The sequence below is a fragment of the Cydia pomonella genome, chromosome 7 (genome assembly GCF_033807575.1).
Source record: "Cydia pomonella isolate Wapato2018A chromosome 7, ilCydPomo1, whole genome shotgun sequence".
In the NCBI taxonomy this organism is placed as follows: domain Eukaryota; kingdom Metazoa; phylum Arthropoda; class Insecta; order Lepidoptera; family Tortricidae; genus Cydia; species Cydia pomonella.
In genome coordinates, this window is record NC_084709.1 from 8,059,751 (window position 1) to 8,078,672 (window position 18,922).

The 18,922-nt window shown below is 41.9% G+C and overlaps 1 protein-coding gene across 1 annotated transcript in view; it reads left to right on the forward strand.

Annotated features, from left to right (window-relative positions):
• The window catches only part of LOC133519738 (afadin), a 164,792-nt gene that overhangs the window by 136,736 nt on the left and 9,134 nt on the right, over nt 1–18,922 (forward strand). The window contains exons 26-34 of the mRNA XM_061853800.1: nt 183–344; nt 1,244–1,346; nt 1,447–1,964; nt 2,146–2,215; nt 2,314–2,401; nt 2,748–2,991; nt 12,121–12,382; nt 17,336–17,520; nt 18,283–18,415. Coding sequence (XP_061709784.1) covers nt 183–344; nt 1,244–1,346; nt 1,447–1,964; nt 2,146–2,215; nt 2,314–2,401; nt 2,748–2,991; nt 12,121–12,382; nt 17,336–17,520; nt 18,283–18,415 — 1,765 coding nt within the window. The remainder of the gene's footprint in view (nt 1–182; nt 345–1,243; nt 1,347–1,446; nt 1,965–2,145; nt 2,216–2,313; nt 2,402–2,747; nt 2,992–12,120; nt 12,383–17,335; nt 17,521–18,282; nt 18,416–18,922) is intronic.

Here is an 18,922-nt window from a genome sequence, read left to right on the forward strand (position 1 = left end):
TTGACTGGTAGATGATGGCGTGTGGCATTAAGTCCGTCTTTTATCACTGTATATTTTTTACTGTGCAAATAAAGTTTAAATAAAAAGACGTACAAAGCGCTGCGAAGGTAACTGCGAAACCCTACACTGAGCGTGGCCCGACATGCTCTTGACCAATTTTGGAAGACTAGTTTTGATTTCAGTGTGAACATGCACCCGGCGAGCGCCAGCGTAGCCAACGTGAGCCAGGTGGGCGCCGCGGGCGCCTGGGCCGGCAAGTCGCGCAGCAGCCACAACCTGGCGCAGCCCGCCGACGGCTTCTACCAGAACCTGCCCGCCCACGCCCACCACAACCTGCACGACAGGTCAGTGCGCTGGACAGCCTGCCATCTTGTGCCCTGAATTACTTCACTTGCCACTCCAATATTTTAATACCACATTACAGGAGAGGCCGGGACGCAAAGGGTTGCAGGCCAAGTAGATATAGATAGGATAGAGATACCCGGCCGGCAACGCCGTTTCTCGCCGAGATTTGTATAGTGCTTTTCTCAAAATTGCAATGTAATAATAATAAAAATATGATGATGATAATTGTTTCGTGTCCTAATGTTGTGATAGGTTATCCAGTGCGTGGGCTGTTAAAGGGGAACAAAAATTCGATTAATTTTGCGCTACGAGGCACGGTTTACGCGGGACATATAGCTCTACAAAGATTTCTTTTTTTGTTCACCAGGACAAGTTCAAATCTTCATAGGGCTGTATCTCCTAAACCGTGCGTCGTAGCGCAAAAATAATCCTATATCCGTTACCCTTTTAACAACCCTCAAGTAATAATAAAAAAATAAAATAAAAGCGTAATGGCAAAATGTCACGACTAACCAAAAATATTGCTTATATGTTTTTTTTTAAGTTGAATGTTGTGTCACACTTTGACGTCTAAAAACAAAAGAAGGTTGCTTTACAGGCCTAGGTGTGAAAGGCTGTATAAAATTTCTTTACATATCATCTACACTCATCGCACCGGATACGTAGTAATTCAGAACCTAATTTGAAGTACATACGTCATGTCAACATTTCATTGCATGTTTGGAAAAGGATTTTCTGTGCTGCTTTTGCCTAGTTATAATTAGAGATAATTAGGCAATAGCAGCAATTATAATAGGTAATTCCTTATACAGTAGTTAGTAGGTACATTAGTATAAATCTGCTGCACTCTTTAACATCACATCATTATTACGGGCACTAACATCACACTTTGTCACAGATGGTCGTCGTTACGCAGTTCGACGGGCAGCACCCGGCCACAGTCGGCGCACTACGCTCCCGCGCCTCTCGAGACGTCGCCCGATTCGCCTCAACAACATCAAGTACGTAATATATACTCTAAATACTTTGTCTTCAAAACATTGTAAGATTATTTATTAGTGACAACACGGTCGTATCTGTTACACACTTTTTTATTTCTAGCAAAACCAAATGAACGCCATGAGCGCCCGGTCGGCCAAGCTAGCGGAAATGTCCGAGGAAGTGACTCGGCGGCAGCAAATGCAGTACCAACTGGCGCAACAGAAGGCGGCCACGCTCCCGGCGCACACGCACCAGAACATGATGAGCCCCCAGCACGTGCACCCCATGCACCAGCAGCACTATCCCAGCCACATCAACATGCATCCCAACATGCCGCCTATGTCGCTGAACATGCAACCACCCATGTCGCCGAACACGCAACCGCCTATGTCACCCAACATGCAACCGCCGATGTCACCCAATATGCAACAGCCGATGTCGCCAAACATGCATCAGCCCATGTCACCAAATATGCAACAGGGCATGCAAGCGATGCAGCAGAACATGCAAGCGAACATGCAAGGCATGCAAGGGAATGTGCAAGGAAATATGCACCAGCAACATCAGCACATGCATGCCCCCGTGCAGAGCCCGCCGCCTCAGCAACTCTACCACAACCAGCATCAGCCACAGCAAAGGTGAGTGTCTTAACTGTGTCGTCTGACTTAATTTCGCCAATAAACGCAGAGTAGCCATCAAAGGTATTCGTATGGAACATATGCTTAAAACTATCTACTATCGTTTATTTATAAATACTATTTTTTTGTGGTTAGTGTAAAAGGATTTAATATAACTACAAGCCGATCGTGCTGTTCTTAGGTACGAGTGGCACCCACCGGGGCCGCCGTCTCCGCAGCGCGCGCAGCCGCCAGTAGCACCCAAACCTCAGGTACGACTACACTTCAAATGTTGTGGTTATTGTTTACATGTATTTATGTGATGATGACTGGAACGCTAAAATTTAAACTGATTGTTTCTGTTGTTTAGGGAGCAAAACGACCAGAGTCTGAACTAGAAGAGCATTATCACCAACACAACCAGCAACCGCAACAGAGTACGATACAACCCGATGACGGTTAGCACAAGTTTATTATGTTAACTTGTATAATGCAACGCAACTTTCACGCCGGCGAACGATTTTTCTCTGCAGCTAATGGTTTTTTAGCGTCTATGATTTTCACGAGTCCCAAACATTTGAAAAGTCAAGAACCTACACACCTACAGCAAAAACCAATGTCCTATAGGCTTTTGCCTTATCAAACATTTTGTATGAAATCGTGTGTGTGTTGTTCCCATCCTTGGAAATTTAAGGCTACCTAAAAATTTTGAGGTAACTTTTCTACCGACGCTCTGTGACATTGCGGGATTTCAGGGGTTAATTTGACATTGATTTGAATATATGTGTATCTGTCGTCACATAGAGCGGTACGTGGCGTCGGCTCTGGAGCCTCCCCCGGGCCCGACGGGGCCGTACCAGGCGCGCGGGCCGGCGGGCGGGGGGCCGGCGGGCAGCGGGCCGGCGGGCAGCGGGCCGGCGGGCAGCGGGCCGGCGGGCAGCGGGCCGGCGGGCAGCGGGCCGGCGGCCGCGGCCGCGCACAACCCCGGGCAGCGCGAGGAGCGCGAGCGCCAGCAGGAGCAGCGCCGCGCCCAAGCGCGCACAAGACGGTAAACAACTGTTTTATATATACTACTTAGAGATTCTGATTCATATTGACAGATTAAAAATGCGACTATCCGGTTAAATACTTGTATGCTACTTTTTATTTCCAGTATGGAAATGAAATGTAAAACTCGTACTCGACGTGTACCACCCTTTGAGCGTCGGTTGCACCAACAATAATTTACGGACTGATCGATGTCAATCAACACTGAAGTATGAAACTTTCCGTACAACAAAAGTTTTGCGAAGGTTTTAACGGTTGTTTGGTGCATCCGACCCTTACTGACATCATATCCCACGTTACTCATATCTATATTATATAAAGCTGCAGCCCGAACGTGAATTGACGCGAATTGATCTCCCGGAAGGAGGCGCGGGGGGGATTCGAGTTTGGTACGGTCGTACAGAGGGCGGTCCGGTGACCTCCGGAAAAATCTGACATTCGGTCTACCGGATCGGGACAGAAAAATGTTTGACGGCCCGGCTAAACGGCGGGAGATAGTGGGGGGGTGCTCGACCAAATGTCACAGAGGACCCTGGGCAGTTTCGGAGGCCGCCATTTTTTTTTCAAAATGGCGGATTCAAAATGGCGGCCGATTTTCAAGTCGGTCCCGGCGCGCTCAAATTTCGGTCACGGAATCTCGAGGCCCTCTAGATCGGTATGGAAAAAAAAAATTTGGAAAAAATCCAAGATGGCGGACACCATGGCCACTTTTATTTTGTATGGCAACTTTTAAACGGTGACAGATAGGTGGGGGGTGCTCGACCAAATGTCATAGAGGGGCCCGAGACAAATGGAATGGCATTTAAAAAAATTCAAAATGGCCGACTCAAAATGGCGCCGAAATTTCAAAACGGTCCGAGAGCGCCGAGAACCGGTATGTGGGTACGTATGGGCCCCCGCGTTCGAAAAAAAATTTTTTTTTTTTTTTTAGCTCGAAAAAAAATTTGTATGGGATTTTTTTTCGAATCCCCCACATGCTAAACGGTGAGAGATAGGTCGGGGGAGCTCGACCAAATGTCATAGAGGGCTCCGAGTGGAATCTGAATAAGAAAAAAAAAATTCAAAATGGCCGACTTTTTTTTTTCAAAAACTTCATAAAGGTCCGAGCGCTCTGAAATTTTGGTCGCGGTATCTCGGAGCTCCAATGACTCCTATGGAAAAAAAAATTTTTGGAAAAAATCCAAGATGGCGGAGAAATGGCCAGTTTACTTTTGTATGGCAACTCTCAAACGGTGCGTGATAGGTGGGGGGTGCTCGACCAAATGTCATAGAGGGCCCCGAGACAAATAAAACTGCATCAAAAAAAATTACAAAATGGCCGACTTTTTTTTTTTTCTTTTTTTAATGTTGGTCCGAGCGCGCTGAGATTTTGCATGCGGCTGAGTCTGGGGGCCAAGATTACCATATGAAAAAAAGTTTTTTGGAAAAATCCAAAATGGCGGCGGACAGGGGCAAAGTAAAATTTCCAAGTAGGTTAAGCGAGCCCGAAGGGCGAGCTTCAGGCTGGGAGGCCGAAGGCCGACCCCGGCGGAGGGCCGAAGGCCCGGAGCCTTCACCCCGACCCCCAAGCGTGCAACCCCCAGTAACTAAAAGCGAGGCCGAAGGCCGAGCTGCGTGCGTACGGTGCTCCCAAGCGTTCTACCAAGTCGACTGTCTTGATAAGCGGAGCCGGCGGGCCGACGGCCCGACGGCGACGCGTCGAGGCCAGCGAAGGCCGAAGGCCGAGCTCCGCGTAGGGCCGAAGGCCCGAAGCGTCACCTGAGAGGGGGAAGTTGGAGCTTAAACACGACCCAATAGGAAAAGTGTCTTAGACAAGCGAAACGGCGGGCCGAAGGCCAAAGGCCGTAGGCCCGACGTGAGCTTGTCAAGACACTTTTACTATTGGGTCGTGTTTAAGATCCAACTTCCCGCACTAATCCCGAAGCGAAACCAACCCTCCCCGAGTGTCTTAATAAGCGAAGCGGCGGGCCGAAGGCCCGACGCTGAGCTTCGAAACCCAGCGAAGACCGAAGGCCGAGCTCCGCGTAGGGCCGAAGGCCCGGAGCGTCCCACTGGTTCGGCCAAGCACGCGAGGCCGAAGGCCGAGCTGCGAGAGTGCGGCCCAAAGCGGAAGTACAACCGCATTACATTTCACCTTTGGAAAACAAATATTCTTTATACTAAAAATAACGGGAAAAATGCATTTATAGAGCGAACCGGTTACAAGTTAACTGTTTTAATAAGCAAAGCGGCGGGCCGAATGCCCGACGCTGAGCTTCGAAACCCAGCGAAGGCCGAAGGCCGAGCTCCGCGTAGGGCCGAAGGCACGGAGCGTCCCATCGGATCGCCCAAGCACGCGAGGCCGAAGGCCGAGCTGCGAGAGTGCGGCCCAAAGCGGAAGTACAACCGCATTAACTTTCCCCTTTGGAAAACAAATCTTCTTTATGTTAATAACAACAAAAATAACGGGAAAAGTTATAAAGCGAACCGGCAACAAGTCAACTGTCTTAATAAGCGGAGCCGGCGGGCCGAAGGCCCGACGGCGAAGCGTCGAGGCTAGCGAAGGCCGAAGGCCGAGCTCCGCGTAGGGCCGAAGGCCCGAAGCGTCCCCTTCGAAGCTCGCCAGCGGGGAAGTTGGAGCTTAAACACGACCCAATAGTAAAAGTGTCTTAGACAAGCGAAACGGCGGGCCGGAGGCCGAAGGCCGTAGGCCCGACGTGAGCTTGTCAAGACACTTTTACTATTGGGTCGTGTTTACGCTCCAACTTCCCTTCAACCCCCAAAGTAACTATATTGCGAAGGCCGAAGGCCGAGCTCCGCGTAGGGCCGAAGGCCCGGAGCGTCCCATTGGATCGCCCATGCACGCGAGGCCGAAGGCCGAGCTGCGGGAGTGCGTGCTCGCACGCGGACCATTCCTTGCAAGCAAAGGTACAACTGCTTTACCTTTTCCCTTTGGAAAACAAACTTTTTCACTAAAACAACGGCAACAACAACAAACACTACAACAACAACACATTAACAACAACACCAACAACAGCACCACGCACACCGCGGGGCCCTCGGGTCCCACGCACCATGCAAAATTCTAACTGCTTTACCTTTTCCCTTTGGAAAACAAACTTTACACCTCTACTCTAAACCTACAACAACAACTCATCAACAACAACACTAACAACAGCACCAACTACAAAAACAGCAATACCAACTACAGCACCATGCACACCGCGGGGCCCACGGGCCCCGCGCACCAAGCAAAATCTAGTTCATATCATTTATTGCATACATGTGTTTACCGTAAGTTTTTTATTTATATCTTAGGTTACAACATGCACCCGTTAGGGCATAGCAACATTGCTGTTACTTAAATAATACTTGCTCTAATATCTTATAATTAAAATATAACATTTTGACATTAGATTCGATTTATTCAAAAATATCATTTATAAAATCGTTTAAGGAATAATAGCATTTTTGTTATAAAAATACCTTTATTGCCTTTTAAAATAATTCATAATTACGTGTGTAGTGCAGCGAACGAAAAAAACATAGAAGACTAACGTCAAACAAAATATCAGCGTAAAAGTGGCCCCACTATTAAAACACGCAATAATAATAACGGACCAATAGCAACTCGTCAAAGTTCAGGTCTTGTTTTCTCCGACGAAACTTCATTTGACCATGATTAGCCAATTTAAACCACCCGAACTACGATTGGTCTATAATAAATTGAGGCGCTGTGATTGGCTGTAGCGCAGCTCTAGGTAGACGGTTTCATGCAAAATATGTAGACTAGTTTTAAATGCAATATTTTTTTTATGATAATTTATTATTTTATTTTAAAGGCTTCTTATTTGTTCGTTTATTGCACGGGTTTAAAGGCAATTAAGCCTTCGAACCAATTAATACATTGTGTCGTTCATCTTATAGGGCACCTGCGACGTTTAGTTAGGTGGCACAGAAATATGTCAGATGTAAATGAATGTAAATTTGAATTTTGGATTTTACTCTGATCAAAATGAAAACCGATATCTGAGGATCACAGAGGCCTTTTATTTACGAATTTGAGATAAAAAAAAAAAAAGCCGCGAGTTGAATTTTAGAATTTTTCATCCGATCAAGGTGAAAATCCATATCTGAGGACCCGAGCGGCCCTTCATTATGATTCTAAAGTCATATTTGGTAAAAGCACCCTCCATTTTGAATAAAACGCCCGATATCTTGAATATCGCCATTTTTTGCTCTTATCATGATCATCATTCATCATATAAAAGCAAACACGGAGAAATTTAAGATGTCGGGCGTTTTTGCCAAATTTGACTTCAGAATCATAATGAAGGGTCACTGGGATCCTTAGATATCGATTTTCATCTCGATCAGAGCCAAAATGCAGAAATCCAAGATGGCGGGCGTTGGTTTAATTTTGACCTCGTATTCATTGTAAAGGACCTCTAGGATCCTCAGATATCGATTTTCATCTTGATCAGAGCAAACATGCAGAAATTCGTATTGAACACGTCGTCATAGGAACAGTTTGTATGGGAATAGTACATTACTATAGAGGGCGGGAAACGAAGGGTTGCAGGCCAAGTAGACATAGAATAGGGATATGCGGCCGGCAACCCCCCCCCCCGTTTCTCGCCGAGATTTCTCAAACTTGCAATGAAATAATTAAAAAAAATAGGATGATGATGATGATGATTGTTATTATTACTTTCGGGTTGTTGAAGGGGGAACGAAAATTTGATTATTTTTACGCTACGACGCACGGTTTAGGAGATACAGCCCTATAAAGATTTCTGCATGACTGAAAAAAAAAAACTTTATGGGGCTGTATCTCCTAAACCGTACGTCGTAGCGCAAAAATAATGAAATTTTTGTTCCCCTTTGAACCCCAGAAACAATATTTAACAAACACAAAAAAGAAAAAAAAAACACGAAAAAGACAAAAAAAGAAAAAAAACTTAATGGCAGAATTTTGCTTATAGGTTTTTTTGGTTGAATGCCATAATTTGACGTTTAAAAACAAAAGAAGGTTGCCTTACAGGCCTAGGTGTGTAAGGCTGTATGAAATTCCTTTACATATCATCTTCACTCATCGCACCTGCACGGCTAGCACATGATTACACGCGGGATAACTCGCGCCGCGAGAAACAACAGTCGCGTGTCACAAATTTCTATCTCGACCTGTCAGTTTCTCGATTTTGGTAGCATAAGTTGGCAGATCGAGAAAAGAATTCCACGCGAGAGAGCCATCCCGCGCGCGACTTAGCCAGTGTGGCCATTTATACTTGGAACAAACTTTTCTTTCGTGGCAACACTGAATCGGTACTAACATAATCGGAAAAATAATGAATAGTCAGCTTTAGAAACGGAACGTCCCTAGTCACGATAAGTTTGTCTCCTTCTCGCAGTATTAAGATTAAAGAAATAGCAAATATTATTTTGAAGTCGGAAATGTCAATGTGTCAATCATAATTTGATTCGCTTTGTCGTTACAAGTTGGAGTACATTATTATATCTAAAGAATTATCTTTAGGTAATTACACCTACCTAATAATTAAATACCACTCCTTACGAATGATTGGTGTTTTTTTAAGATAATTGAGATTACCCGAAAGTGTTGGCAAATAAGCTACCATCTTTACAAAGAAGACTGAAGATCTCATGATAATCCCCAACATATCTTCCTTGTGGCTGGCTAGTTGCTGCACCGCTGGCTTTGAAGATAGATTGATGACATGCACAAGTCTGTCATCAAACACGGCGCCTATACCTAAGCATGCTGCTGCTGGGCGCAGCCATCCTGCCACGGAGGACATAGAAGGGCTCAAGTTGGGAACCTACTCCATACAACGACACTCGAATGTTTAAAACAATGAGTTATTTTTGCGTGTTTTGTATTTTAGCGATCTATGGATGCAGCGTTAGTTTTTTAAGTTTTGTCATATTGCAAATACACAAAAACATTAAGTTATTTTATTTACTCTGACCTCTTTTAGATATTTAGATTTAAGTACGACTACTACGACTCCCACCGAACGGGCGGAGTCTGATCGCATTTCACATTTATGTGGCCGCAAGCCGGTCGGCTGCTCGCGGACGCGGAGACGCCTCCGGACGGATTCTATCGCTTCTGCGATATATAATATATAGGCACATTAAAAATGCGCTCCGGTGCGGCCTGACTCCAGCCAGTCGGTGGGAATCGTACATTAGGGTGGTAACTACAGAATACTCGTATTACGGCCATGGCCTTTTGTAAGGTGGAGGTTGAGTTGGGCTGCCAGATTCATTATTTTGCATTATTTTATTATCTGCGTATAATAAAATAATGCATATAGTAACAAAAGTGTACTTAGACACCTAATTAGGGTAAGTAATAGGTACCTAAGTACAGTAGGTGTAGGTAACCTTACCCAATCTGAAGGCTCTCTCCAAAGTTTTAAAATACATTGCGTTTTTGTACTACTACTACTACTTCAAAACCAAACTGTTTATGGTATTCAAAACGTGCATTTCATTAATTTCAGTGATTGTACACTTTTGTTTGTGTTTGTCATTCATTCACCGTTACTTCTGTTTTACTCATTTCCTCAAAGGTTAACTGGAAGAGATCCCATACAGGGATAAGTTCGCCTTTGTTGTATTTAATTTACTCTGTAACTGTGTTTTTCGTGTTTTTATTTCTATGTACAATAAAGTATATACATACATACATACATACTTCACTCGCTCAGTGACCCAAACAAGATCTTGGCCTCTGACGCAAGAGAGCGCCACTCTGCCCTATCCTGCGCCACTTCACGCCAGTTAGTATTCCGAGGGCGAACAGGTCTTTTAGGACTTCGTCACTCCAGCGGTATCTGGTACGCCCAGACGGACGTTTTCCACCCGGGTGCCCCACATACACTCTTCTCACAGCACGATCCTCTCCCATCCTCTCTAGGTGGTGCGTTTTTGTACACATATTATAAATCATTAGTACCCGGATATACCTATAATTAAACCCCAAGACCCACAATCAATTGAAGCACGTGACGAGTTTTTGTACTTAGGTGGTGGTTTATTTAACTATTTGCGTATATATATTTTTAGGTGGTAGGTTGCATGCATTGACTGTAAAAACACGCGTGTAAGTGTAACGGGTTAGCACTGATTGACTAGCACTTAATTATTTCGTGGATTAGCGAAGTAATATTTTTGTACAAAGTAATTTCTATTAATCACCCTCCAGTCAATTCGCCATCAAACTGTTTGCTTTGTTGATGTGGTGGCACAATCTTAGGCTTTTAATTTTTCTGTCGGGTTTTCATTTAACTTAAGAGAACAAACAAGTAAATGTGAAAAAATATACAATCATTTTGTTATTACCGGCATGATATATGTAGATATAGGTATCTTAATAGGTATGTTATAAAGCAATACCACGTACCTACACCTTACCTACCTAGCTAACGGACAAATCATAAAACTCAGTATTCATATTAAAATTACACAGAAAATTGCTGTAGTATGAAATAAATACAAAATATAGAAAATTAACTTTCTTTTAGGACCAAAGTCAACAAAACTTCGACAAAATATGCTTCTCGCGACCCTCTAGCCTCGAAGACAGTTTCTCTCCTTTTGACGTTGAAACGCGGGATATTTTCTCTCCCATAGTGCACTTGTGCTACGAGTTTCGAGAGTATCCCGCGTGGAACTGTCAAACGACAAAATTATGTCGCTTTGACATTTGTCCGCGAGACAGCGGGTTGTCGCGCGCGTCTTATGCTACCGATTCGCGAGAAAGCTCTATGTCGCGGCATTTTCTCGCCTGTCGACTGTCGCGCCCGTCATGTGCTAGCCGTGCTGATATGTAGTATTTCCGGACCTAATTTGAAGTAAGTCATGTCAACATTTCATTAAAAGTTTGAGAAAAATAGCATTATTGTTTTTACTATTTTCCTCGTATTCTTTCCATAAATTTTCACCGTTCTAACCTTCCCTGGACCAAGAAATATTCCAATACCAAAATTAGCCAAATCGGTCCAGCCGTCCGCGAACTTAACGAAAAGTTATAAATAGCAGTCAGATACCGGGACTTAGTAAGAAAGTACACATAAAAAACCTCCACCTACAACGGCGTCTCGTATTTACCATCACAAATTTAGATTATTAAAATAACAACCCGAACAAATAAAAATTAAAGTTTCTTAATATCAATGGTTGTTTAAAATGCATAACATCATCCCCATATAAAGCCGGTTGTGATCAAGAGAAATCAAATTAATATGATTCTAGCTAAACTATACGTGAAAAGTAATCCCATATTTTTTCCAGTGTTGGTTGGAACGACTAGCACATCATTTATCCGCACAATAAGGCATAATTCTTTCGTTAAAGATATAATTTGACTACTTCTTACTATGACTGTCACAACGGGCCGCCATTTGCGAACTAAATAGCTCCGCGGCACAAAATTGACGCCCCGCCCGCTTCGGCACAATGTGTGTGGGGTCATTTTTCAGAGCTAGTTCGACATCTATGTTTATTATCAATCGCTGGTGTAGTGCGACTTAATGTTGTTTGGCAGTTTATTGTATACCCGGATTGCTGTATGTTGTGGGCTTTTGGATAGCATTTTTGTTTTTGAAGGGGGGATAAAAAGCTGATATTTTCTCCGGGCACTATTTGTTTGCTTAGACAAATATTTATATTTCCATGCATATACAGCTAATGATAGTATATACTGGCATGGCAATGGCAGTATCCCGTGTTTTTCAAAATAGGGTCTGCTGCTTTCGGGGCATGAAATAAATGCCAACCATTATTCGGACGGATTTTTTTTTGCATGATAGATAAATCCTCGGCATATGAGTTGTAGCCCCACAGCATGATTCCATAACATAACCGCGAGTGCGCTAATGCAATAGGCCGACAGAGCAGTTTTTAGTCTGTTGTCCTACGAAGGTTGTACAGTGCATATAGGAAGCTTGAGATTTTGGTTTTAGTTACTTCTATATGTTTTTTCCAGTTTATGTTACAGTTAAGGGAAATTCATAGCATGTTAAAAGTGTCCACTTTACGTTTACGAGTGATCGGTCTTCGCCGACTTTGTACTGTGATTTTACGGCTGATACGATATCTATGTTGACAATCGTACTTGCAGGGACGCGTCGATAGCATCACTACTAGCCATCGGCTCGGCGCGCACAGCCGCCCAGAGCCAGCAGCTGCGCGCGCTGCAGCTGGAGCGCGACTTCGAGCGGCGCGCCACGCAGCACGCCGAGGACGGCGCCGCGGACGCCGTGGAGTCCGACCCCGAGCCCGAGCCCGAGCAGCCCGAGCGCGCGCCCGCGCCGCCCAAGTCCATCCTCAAGACCAACCACACGCCGCGCACCGACCACACCAACGGATACGCGCACGACACGGTGATTACTTGCTTATATTTTTTTCATCTCTTCTGTTCGGAAAGTGTGATTTTCATGGGCTTTTCCCACCTTAGGGTGGAAAGTATTTTTTTTTTAAAGTTATGATGAGCAAGCTTATGCTATATAAAATAGACCCAGTATCTGTACCTCCATTCATTTAAGGCGGTACAAACACCTTTTGCTATCTCTTTCTGTCTCTTGAAAAAAGCTATTCAAATTATTCTACTATTCCCCTCATTCATGGTGGTACAGACACCTATTGCTATCTCTTTCGTCTCTTAAAAAAATAGGTATTAAAATGTCTGAAACCATAGACAATCTAGCAATTGAATGAATGAAACATACTTTACTCTTTGGAATGAAATGATTGAATAATGGGCTTTATAAACTGAATTCGTACCCAATTTATCGGGACTGTATCAAAAATTGTTTGCGATTTGTTGCAAGGTCTATAGAGTAGAGCGCATCACACTGAAACTTTTTAATTGGAAACAAAATCGTTTTTTTTTTGGCGGGAACGTTGAATGAAAAAGGCGGACTGGTCAAAATATTTTCTATAAATTAATTTTAAATTGGAAATTTGAACGTTTATTTGTATATAATTTATGTAAAATAGTTTCTTTAGTGTTAGTTTTGTAAATTTTAAGTTAGTGCGTTTCCCCATTATTGGGAGGCGCACGGGGCGTAACGGCCGTAAACGGTCGCGCGTTGTAAGCGAAAAACCACCAGAGGGAATGGACCAGGACTTGCATTCTTATTCATCATCTTCTTCTTATTCCGACGCTGAAGCTGAAACTGAAACCAAAATCTTTTCTAACTTATGTCAGGTTGTATGATGAAAATTCACATAAAAAGGAAGCAGCAGGAAGAAAATATCAAAATCTCCGATAAGGAAACATTGCGTCTCAGATGTAATGCACCTGAGGTCAATTGACGCTTTCAAAATTTGAATCACCTTTGATGCCCCTAACAATGCAAATGTATTTTTAAAAAACGACAAGCTCCTCAATGAATTACGAATGGTTGCCTCAATACCCGCTTCAGAAACCGAAGTCCCCTGTGATTACTCCAACAAAAATGTATGTAAACCAACTTATTGCTTCAAGCAAAAAGTTATTAGCGTAAGACGTTTCATGCGGCGGGTAAAGGATGCTCAGGGAGCTGTATCTTTTGTCCCGACACAAACAGTTGCTGTCACTTTCGCTTCTACGCAACTTCCTGAGTATGTTACTTTAGACCACTGGAGACACGAAGTAGGAATTTATGTTCAAAACAGTGCCTGAGGTGCAAACCAAAAATGATAAATTTATGAACTTATTAGTAGAAGCGTTGCTTCAAATATGTACCAATAATGAACTATGGATTAAGATTTTGGATCACATATAGTGCAGCGGAACGCTCAAAGTTTAAGAGCAATTCTTGGCTAAGCAACTTTTCAAATCTCGAATTTTTGAAGCTATGTTTCTGTCGCGCTGCGGTGGGCGAGAGCGGGAGCTATCTAAGTGTGAGTGCGCGCACACAGATGCGAGACGCCGTTCCGTTGACATCGCCGGCGAGCCGGCCGGAATTCATCCTGCGCTGCCCGACGCAAGTTGTTTTTGATGTTATCACATAATATTGTTTTTAATTTTTATATTATACTGTATCTATTAATTACTAATTAGATAAAGATTGCAAAAAAGAATGATGTCCTTTTTTCTGTCGTCGTCGTACCTATCCGTGACAATAAGTTGGGTGTGATCATGGTGTGTTGTGAAATTTTGTAAGTAGGTTTAACCATACGTATCGCAATAACAATCTGGGTAAGGTATGTTGGGAAAATGCCGGACAATTTTGGGAATCGTGTTAGATTCTTGAACTACGGAGCAAATCGTTAAATAATAGTTTTGTACATGTGTAAAGATGAGACATACTTTTTTTAGGGTAACAAGTGTATTGTCATCAAGGGGGACCTTGGGTGGTGAATAAAAGTTGCTTTTAATGGAAAGAGAATAAGGTATCACAAAGAAATAGGTCCGGTGTTTACCCTTCTCCTACGTATATAAATTGTAGCCAACAATACAAACTTAAAAGTTGTCATCGAATGTTTTATTTTTCGTATTTTTGTATCGGATCTTAACCCTGATACAAAAATTTGGTAAAATTGTGGCTCTAAAACTTTGATACCTAATGTCATAAGGCAATTTGATAAGTAAACAATGTGCTAACAATTGCGATTTTGACGGTAAATATTACAATTATATATATATATATATACTTGATATACAATCTTTTTTTGGATAAAAAGTAAGGATCGTATGCAAAGAGTAAAGTAAATATATAGGAAAAGAGAGCCCTCTTGAAAATCTTAGACCTGATAAATAATTTAACACGTTGAACGCCATGGCGACCTCACGAAGTCAACTGCAACACGCCATGGGGGGCACCGGTGACCTCGTGTTAAACCTGTTTTTAAGACGCTATCCTGCGCCGCGTGTAGCAGTTATAAGCAATGCGTTGTATGCAAGGGACCGGCATGGCGCTCGTTAGTAAAACGGTGGCTTGGGACGTGGGTGCAGTTAGTGACATAGTAGATTTGTTGAAAAAATGAAAAAAACAAGGCATTTTTTTCAAATCACAGCTTTAATTCTATAATTTATATAATTAAGTATTTGCAATAATTATATAATTAATAGAAATTAATTTCAATTATCTGGAGATACACGACAATTATAAAAAAATAAGAAAAAATAAATTTCCCAATGCAGACACACACCTGATACATGCATTCCACAAAAAAAACATCATAAAAACCCAAAATTAACAAAAATAAACAAAAACAGCGTATCTTCTTGAACCAGTAGCAGGAATTGCCAAACCAAGCTATTGTCACACAATGCCAAAGCAGTTAAATTTTATATTATAAGCATATTTTAGCGGGTGCGAATGTGACAGTATAATGACCGGCACAGTGACCGGCGTGGCCGGCGGGGGGACCGGCGTGGCGTCATGGTAACGGTTTTTGAAATATGAACTTCACAGCGCCACGGGGGTCATCGGTGACCGCGAGTTTTTTTTTTAATAACTTTTTAACTAAACCTCCAATAACAAAATAAAATATATATCTATATACATATCAAAGTAATAATTGAATTTACATCAAGTTTTTTTTAAAGAAAAAATGAATATTTTGGTCTGGCGTTTAACGTGTTAAACACGAATCGATATTTCTTGAACTATTAACGAGGTAAATGTCTACGGCAAGTCATTGGTAAAAACAAATTCGCTAACATGCCTCAACAAATTGCCGCATTTCTAAATTTGTCTAACCCAGAATTGTACACTGGACACTGTTTTCGCCGCACTTCCGCTACTCTGCTGGCCGATTCAGGAGCTAACACAACTACCCTGAAACGGCACGGTGGTTGGAAGTCTAGTACTGTTGCCGATAAGGCAACTAGGCCTGTAAGGATACGTGGAAGACTCAGTTCAGAATAAAACTAAAATAGCTTCAAAAATAACAAAATCCATAAATATGGAAGTCCGGTATCAGAAGTCTCCCCAACCTGGGACATCCAGAGACTCGGATCGAGAAGTTCTCCATTTTCCGAGACAAAATAGCCAAATAAATATGGAAAACCGGCATCTGATATCTCCCCCAACCTGGTACATCTAGAGACCCGAATCAAGAAGTTCTCCATTTTCCGAGACAAAATAGCTTGCTGGGCGAGAAAAATCAGTATTCGGAATCAACTGAAGATAATATACAAGGACCCAGGTTTCTCAGAAAATCTCTTATATAAATAAATATGCCTGGGACACTCAATTAGTCATTATCAAATTGCTCTAATTTTACTATAAATTTAAAATAATGGAAATTTGTAGTTTTTAGTGGTGGTTCTTTCTTTGATTTAATAAATTTGTTTTATGAATGAAATTGTGGTCTTTTACTTTCCCCATAGTTAATATGAAAAATAGTGTGTTTAACTCGGTTGAAAGTGACCCATTTCATCATTCGAACTAGTAGATTAAAAAAAAGATTGAATATCAATATTATTAAATTTAAAATCGAAGCCATGTTTCTCTCATAGTTTCTGACTTCTCCATACTGACCGTTTTGGATTGATCATCCTGTATAAGGTGCTAACAAATTAGTTACCAATATGGTACTACATAAAAACAATTAACTTTGAATAAAAATTAACAAAACTTTTCATATAATTTTTTTGTTTTCATTTACTAAACAAAAAACTAAAATAATAGTCTAAAATAATAGATGACATTTAGAAAAACTATTGTATACAATAGTTATATAATCAAGCTTTTCAATCTGGTACCTTACTTAGGCAACTCAGCAAGCTTCGTTGCTTAAACACGGTACTCGACTGAAGAGCTCTTAATAGAGAGCTTTGTCAAATATAATATAGGTTTATTTAGAAATAAGGCATCTACTACAATATATCAATCTCGAAACGGCACTGATCTATGTTACCCATTCCACTCAAAGACAGCATTCTTTGCAAGCAATGTGCTATGTATGTCTATAAAAATATTTAATATTTTGCCCGTAGAAATAAGGGATTCCGACATGCCTGAATTTAAATATAAATTATATAAATTTTGTTTGGATAAGTGTTATTATAGAATTGATGAATATTTAACTTAACTTGTTTAAACTAATAAATAATAATGAATAATGATTATAATATTTTGTAAATCTTAGATATAAATTAATTAATGTTAAGTATATGATTATAATGCATGGTTATATTGTTCAAAATTTTTATATGCTATACTTAGTTATAGTACCTAGTTAATAAGGAAAGTTTGCATGCTTCATTAAGTAAAATGTACGGACTTAAAATTACTTACAGACCAACTATGTTTACCACTACATTTTGCAAATAAATATATCTTTATCTATTATATCAAGATTGTATAAAATACAATTGTTAGCCATATTTCCTGTTCCAGAGCGGAGCCGGGCCGACGCCGACGCCGACGGCGGAGGCGGCGGAGGCGCTGGGCGCGCTGTCGCTGGCGCCGCCGCCGCCGGAGCGCGGCTCGTCGTTCGCCGTCATGGCCACGCGCGCGCGCGCGCTCTCGCCGCCGCAGCACCCCGCGCCCGCGCCCGCGCCCGCTCAGGCTCACGCCCCACAGTACGTATCTTCTTCGACCATTTTTCACCCCCCCGTTGGGTGGTCTCTTCATTAAGGCCCCGCGGATTATCATGTTTTTGAATTTTAATTTTGTGTAAGTTTTAACAAAAATAAGTAATTGATGAGTTTGATAAAAAATAAATTTGTGCATTGTTAGAAACAATTTTCATATATTTCGTTTGTGCAAAAACTATATAAAAAATAAGGTGCGTTTTAGCCCTATTCTCGTGATTATTTTATATCTCAGGTTTTGAATCCATGAAGTTACTAGAGAAGGCCTCGAGATTGCTAATGAAATTTTTGGCAACCTTATTTATTCTATGGCGTCAGGCGATAAAAATGCGACCCGTGCGATTTTTCAAAAAATCTGCTGGCTGAAGCTACTGCACCTTAAATTACTTTTTTATCCAGTTCTTTCTCTGTGTCATCACTTCATCAGAAGCTTAGTTGTGGTTGTCACCTAGATATTCATCGGTTGAACGGCTGACGTACACCCACTTTCTTAATAACAGTACATAGTTAGTAATATATAAAAAATGCATTTAGCAAAAGCAAAATATGACGAAACTACCGAAGAAGCTATTCTAGAATTATTGATGGCCTGATACATGGAAGCCACTCGGACCGTTTGTCAGTTATTGTGGTTAACTATGTTGCAATGAGGGTCCTGGGGCGTGCTTCTGGTTCATGTTCTGTACGTGACCACGAAGTACCTAAAGTAAATGAAGTTTTGTGTAGTACGTATGGGTTTATTGTCCCCAGCTCCCCGCCGGGCGCCGCGCGCGACAAGCGCGTGTCGTTCCACGAGCGCGCCGCGCCGGCCAGCGCGCCGCCCGCGCCGCCCGCCTCCTCGCCGCCGCCGCTGCACGAGGCGCCGCCGAGGGAGGACCCCGACGTACGTTACTCTACTTATTTTATTTATTCAATATTACAAGGGGACATTTACATGCTACCCATTTTGAGTGTTGCAATATTTTCACTAATTACTTGTTGTAACATTATACACATAAAATATAGAAAATATACATATTTACAAATTAAACTATAAATTTAACTACTTACAACTGTCCGCTACAAATTCATCGACAGAATAAAAACATTTTACTATTACGTACGTAGTTTTGTGTAATAATGTCCTATAATATTTATAAGTGGTAACTACTGGGAATTTTTTTCCCACATTTTATTAGTGGTAACTACTGGAAAAAACCTGCCTCGAAACCGTAATTAAAGACCAAAAAAACTATGACAGATATGTCAAAGTCAAAACTGTCAATGTCTCTTACGTCACTGTCAAGTACACATTCCAGGTTTCGCCAACTTTTTTCTAATATGCTTCTTTATATTGGCCAACATCATTGATAAAAAGGGTTTTTGTTACAAAAAAAAACTACAAATTTTA